The sequence below is a fragment of the Trachemys scripta genome, chromosome 9 (genome assembly GCF_013100865.1).
Source record: "Trachemys scripta elegans isolate TJP31775 chromosome 9, CAS_Tse_1.0, whole genome shotgun sequence".
Lineage (NCBI taxonomy): Eukaryota > Metazoa > Chordata > Testudines > Emydidae > Trachemys > Trachemys scripta.
In genome coordinates, this window is record NC_048306.1 from 45777472 (window position 1) to 45783471 (window position 6000).

Consider the following 6000-nt stretch of genomic DNA (forward strand, 5'->3'; position numbering starts at 1 on the left):
TTCAATGTCCAAAAGGTAGCTGAATTTGAGAGTTTTGCATATGAATGCTATTAAAATAACCCCTTCGAACCATATGCTTCCCCACTGCTCAGAAGCCTCCTGAGGTTTGTGCATGATTTTTTTTTTTTTTTAAAAAGGCAAATCTGTTTGCTTATGAGGGAGAAAATATTGTCAAGAAACAGGAGGGGCTTTGACTGCTACATCCAGAGCTTGCAGACCCAGTTTTATGCATTTAGCAGGGCAAAGTGGCCTGGATTCAATCATGGTTATGCAGTTGGACATTTGAAAACAGCTTAGACAGACAGATTAATTGCATTTAACTGCTCAGAAGCTAAACAGCTCAAATCACTATCTGTAAGCATATTACTCAGCCAATTTTTAATACATTTATGTGGCTCTTGCTATATACCAAAAACTCCAGATGTGTCTTTGGAGATGCCTGGAACTGCTCCTATGATTGTCCAAAGACATCCAAATTGGAACTATTGAAAAAAGGAAGGAAGGGTCCTGAGTTTAGAGAGACTGCTCAGTTAACATATGCAAAAGATTTGAAAGTTCTGAAACACAAAGGAGATACAGTTGCCCTCATACCTGAAACCACCCTACCTGTAACATCAGTGAAGCAGGAAGAACGGAAAATGAGATTCACAAGCAACTGAATTTTCAGATGAAGAAGTCTACCTGATCCTAGAGTACTGTTAAGGTGGTAAGCAGTGAGGAATGAAATTGACATTTGGGGGGAGCTATTCTCATCTCCACGAATGCTCAACTACTATTATATACTAGGAAGTTAAGCCTATGGATAGGAGAAGAATAGAGTTGTAGCACACGAATGAGGCAGCAGAAGCAACTTATGCATCCTTGATGAGCCAGTAGTAAGATAATCATGCAACTAAACAGGCCTTGATTAGCAAGAGGAAGGAAACCAACTAATAAGAAAAGAACCCAAAGGAGGTATTAGCAAGTTCTGGATAAACTGAAAGTCTCTGGATAAAGTTGAGAAGTGTGAGCAACAAGGGTGATGTCGTGGTTGGAGTCTGCTATAGACCACCAGACCAGGGGGATGAGGTGGACGAGGCTTTCTTCCGGCTACTAGCAGGTGTTACTAGATCGCAGGCCCTGGTTCTCATGGGAGACTTTAATCACCCTGATATCTGCTGGGAGAGCAATACAGCGGTGCACAGACAATCCAGGAAGTTTTTGGAAAGTGTAGGGGACAATTTCCTGGTGCAAGTGCTGGAGGAACCAACTAGGGGCAGAGCTTTTCTTGACCTGCTGCTCACAAACAGGGAAGAATTAGTAGGGGAAGCAAAAGTGGATGGGAACCTGGGAGGCAGTGACCATGAGATGGTCGAGTTCAGGATCCTGACACAAGGAAGAAAGGAGAGCAGCAGAATATGGACCCTGGACTTCAGAAAAGCAGACTTTGACTCCCTCAGGGAACAGATGGGCAGGATTCCCTGGGAGAATAACATGAAGGGCAAAGGGGTCCAGGAGAGCTGGCTGTATTTTAAAGAATCCTTATTGCGGTTGCAGGAACAAACCATCCCGATGTGTAGAAAGAACAGTAAATATGGCAGGCGACCAGCTTGGCTAAACAGTGAAATCCTTGCTGATCTTAAACGCAAAAAAGAAGCTTACAAGAAGTGGAAGATTGGACAAATGACCAGGGAGGAGTATAAAAATATTGCTCAGGCATGCAGGAGTGAAATCAGGAAGGCCAAATCATACTTGGAGTTGCAGTTAGCAAGAGATGTTAAGAGTAACAAGAAGGGTTTCTTCAGGTATGTTAGCAACAAGAAGAAAATCAAGGAAAGTGTGGGCCCCTTACTGAATGAGGGAGGCAACCTAGTGACCGAGGATGTGGAAAAAGCTAATGTACTCAATGCTTTTTTTTGCCCCTGTCTTCACGAACAAGGTCAGCTCCCAGATTGCTGCACTGGGCAGTACAGTATGGGGAGAAGGTGACCAGCCCTCTGTGGAGAAAGAAGTGGTTCGGGACTATTTAGAAAAACTGGACGTGCACAAGTCCATGGGGCCGGATGCGCTGCATCCAAGGGTGCTAAAGGAGTTGGCGGGTGAGATTGCAGAGCCATTAGCCATTATTTTTGAAAACTCATGGCGATCGGGGGAGGTCCCAGATGACTGGAAAAAGGCTAATGTAGTGCCCATCTTTAAAAAAGGGAAGAAGGAGGATCCGGGGAACTACAGGTCAGTCAGCCTTACCTCAGTCCCTGGAAAAATCATGGAGCAGGTCCTCAAGGAATCAATTATGAAACATTTAGAGGAGAGGAAAGTGATCAGGAACAGTCAGCATGGATTCACGAAGGGGAAGTTGTGCCTGACTAACCTAATTGCCTTCTATGATGAGATAACTGGCTCTGTGGATGAGGGGAAAGCAGTGGATGTGTTATTCCTTGACTTTAGCAAAGCTTTTGATACGGTCTCCCACAGTATTCTTGCCGCCAAGTTAAAGAAGTATGGGCTGGATGAATGGACTGTAAGGTGGATAGAAAGCTGGCTAGATCGTCGGGCTCAATGGGTAGTGATCAATGGCTCCATGTCTAGTTGGCAGCCGGTTTCAAGCGGAGTGCCCCAAGGGTTGGTCCTGGGGCCGGTTTTGTTTAATATCTTTATTAATGATCTGTAGGATGGTGTGGACTGCACTCTCAGCAAGTTTGCAGATGACACTAAACTAGGAGGCGTGGTAGATACACTAGAGGGTAGGGATCGGATACAGAGGGACCTAGACAAATTAGAGGATTGGGCCAAAAAAAAACCTGATGAGGTTCAACAAGGACAAGTGCAGAGTCCTGCACTTAGGACGGAAGAATCCCATGCACTGCTACAGACTAGGGACCGAATGGCTAGGTAGCAGTTCTGCAGAAAAGGACCTAGGGGTCACAGTGGACGAGAAGCTGGATGAGTCAACAGCGTGCTCTTGTTGCCAAGAAGGCTAACGGCATTTTGGGCTGTATAAGTAGGGGCATTGCCAGCAGATCGAGGAACATGATCGTTCCCCTTTATTCGACATTGGTGAGGCCTCATCTGGAATACTGTGTCCAGTTTTGGGCCCCACGCTACAAGAAGGATGTGGAAAAATTGGAAAGAGTCCAGCGGAGGGCAACAAAAATGATTAGGGGTCTGGAGCACATGACTTATGAGGAGAGGCTGAGGGAACTGGGATTGTTTAGTCTCCAGAAGAGAAGAATGAGGGGGGATTTGATAGCAGCCTTCAACTATCTGAAGGGGGGTTCCAAAGAGGATGGAACTCGGCTGTTCTCAGTGGTGGCAGATGACAGAACAAGGAGCAATGGTCTCAAGTTGCAGTGGGGGAGGTACAGGTTGGATATTAGGAAAAACTATTTCACTAGGAGGGTGGTGAAACACTGGAATGCGTTACCTAGGGAGGTGGTGGAGTCTCCTTCCTTGGAGGTTTTTAATGCCCGGCTTGACAAAGCCCTGGCTGGGATGATTTAGTTGGGAATTGGTCCTGCTTTGAGCAGGGGGTTGGACTAGATGACCTCTTGAGGTCCCTTCCAACCCTGATATTCTATGATTCTATGAAAGGAAATCTCCCTACTAATAAAAGAAAGATAAAAAAGATAAAGATAGATAAAAGATAAAAACAAGAATAAGATATTTACAAATCCTGATGACCTTAGATTTTTGCTGGCCCATTTATACAATTTACTTTAGAGTTCACTAAGGACTTGTCTACACAGCGAAATTGATCCACGGCCAATGGGAGCTTCAGGGGTGGTACCCAAAGACAGGGCAGCGCACAGCAGAGCCCTGCCCCACCCCACCCCCAGGAGCCACTCCCGGACATGCTGGCCACTTCGGGGAGCGGCACGGGGCCAGGGCAGGCAGGGAGTCTGCCTTAGCCCCACTGCGTGCCACTGCCACCCCAGAGCCGCTCGAGGTAAGCGGCGCTGGCCGGAGCCCGCATCCCAAACCCCTTCTGCACCCCACACCCCCTGCCCTGAGCCCCCTCCCGCACTTCGCACTCACTCCCGCACCCCAACCCCCTGCCCTCTCCCACATCCCAACCCCCTGCCCCAGCCCTACATTCATGGCCCGGCATACAATTTCCCCTCCCAGATATGGCCCTTCAGTGGACACTAAGAATAATTGATCACCTCACTTTTTATAACAACCATTAATACAGTGGTTCTCAAACTTTTGTACTGGTGACTCCTTTCACATAGCAAGCCTCTCAGTGTGACCCCCCCCCCTTATAAATTAAAAACACTTTTAAATATATTTAACATTATAAATGCTGGAGGCAAAGTGGGGTTTGGGATTGGGGCTGACAGCTCACGACGCCCCATGTAATAACCCACGAGCCCCTAAGGGGTCCCAACCCCCAGTTTCAGAACCCCTGCATTAATATATCTGAATATATATCAGTCTTTTTTCAAGACAATATATGCCCAGTTTTTTTAACCTTTTCTCATGATAACAGATTTAGAAAACCTGACATTTTTGTTGCTTTCCTCTGGGATCTCTCCCCAAACACAGCCACCCCCAGCTCCACCCATACACAGCCCCCCCCTCTGACCACCCCCAGCTCCCCCTAAACACAACCTCCCTCCGACCACCCCCAGCTCCCCCCATACACAGCCCCCCTCCGGCCACCCCCAGCTCCCCCCCTACACTTTCNAGCTCCCCCCATACACAGCCCCCCTCCGGCCACCCCCAGCTCCCCCCTAACACAGCCCCCCTCCGGCCACCCCCAGCTCCCCCCCTACACTTTCAAGTCACCTGCCAGACAGCCCCGAAGCACAGACGGGACCCTCCCGACAACGGCTCCACCCCGCCTCCCGCGGGGGCCCGCCCAGGAGAGGAGCCTGCGAACCATCGAGAGCTACTGCCAGAGCGGTACTGGAAGGTGAAAGGAGGCCTCCTAACCATAGAATATGCGGCTTCCGGACAGAGTGGCGTGGCACCCTCCTAACCATAGAGAGCGCGGGCTCCGGACAGAGCAGCTGTAAGCAGGCGGGGAAGGTCTCCGGAGTACAGCAAGGGACCCCGCCCAGTGATAGGGAGTCCTCTTAACCATAGAGAGCGCTGCCGCCTGTTTCCTGTACAAAGGAAAGCGAGTCTCCCCGCCCACGGGGAGTGAGCCTCGTGTGGCAGAGCCACATTCCAGTGTAGTGGTTTCTGTGTCACACATGGCCATGCCATGTTCCTGTGTCATGGCATTTGTATCACATGTGAAGTTGGCATGACCTCACATCACAGTAGGGTGACCAGACAGTAAATGTGAAAAATCGGGACGGGGGTACGGGATAATAGGAGCCTATATAAGAAAAAGACCCCAAAATTGGGACTGTCCCTATAAAATGGGGACATCTGGTCACCCTACATCACAGTGACACATGTAGGGTTGCCAGGTGTCTGGTTTTCTACCTGGTCCCTGGTGGCTGTGGTCACCACCACTGACTGGGCTGTTAAAAGTCTGGTTGGTGGTGCAGAGGGACCAAGGCAGGCTCCATGCCTGCCATGGCTCTGCATGACTCCAGAAGCAGCAGCATGTCCCTTCTCTGCCTCAGGTGCTGCCCCCATCTTAAATGCCAGCTCCACAGCTTGCATTGGCTGGGAACTGTGGGGGCAACGTCCATGGATGGGGCAGTATGAAGAGCTGCCTGGCTGTGCCTCTGTGTAGGATCTGGAGGAAGGACATGCTGCTCCTTCTGGGAGCCACCTGAGGTAAGCACCAGCCAGAGCTTGCACCCCTGACCCCTCCTGCCCTTGGAACCCCTTGGTCTCAGCCTGGAACACCCACCTACACCTCAAACCCCTCATAGAGTCATAGAATATCAGGGTTGGAAGGGATCTCAGGAAATCATCTAGCCCAACCCCCTGCTCAAAGCAGGACCAATCCCCAATGAAATCCCCAAATGGCTCCCTCAAGGATTGAACTCACAACCCTGGATTTAGCAGGCTAATGCTCAAACCAATGAGCTATCCCCTCCTGCCCCCAGCCTGCACCCC

At 49.6% G+C, this 6000-nt stretch overlaps 1 protein-coding gene across 4 annotated transcripts in view; it reads right to left on the reverse strand.

Annotated features, from left to right (window-relative positions):
- The window catches only part of TMLHE (trimethyllysine hydroxylase, epsilon), a 79770-nt gene extending 74791 nt beyond the window's left edge, over positions 1-4979 (reverse strand). The window contains exon 1 of one of the 4 annotated variants that reach the window (XM_034781965.1): positions 4915-4979. In XM_034781965.1, coding sequence (XP_034637856.1) covers positions 4915-4964 — 50 coding nt within the window. In that variant the 5' untranslated portion in view covers positions 4965-4979. The other 3 variants (XM_034781970.1, XM_034781966.1, XM_034781969.1) reach the window with 3 other exon arrangements.
- Positions 4980-6000: the final 1021 nt, after the last annotated feature.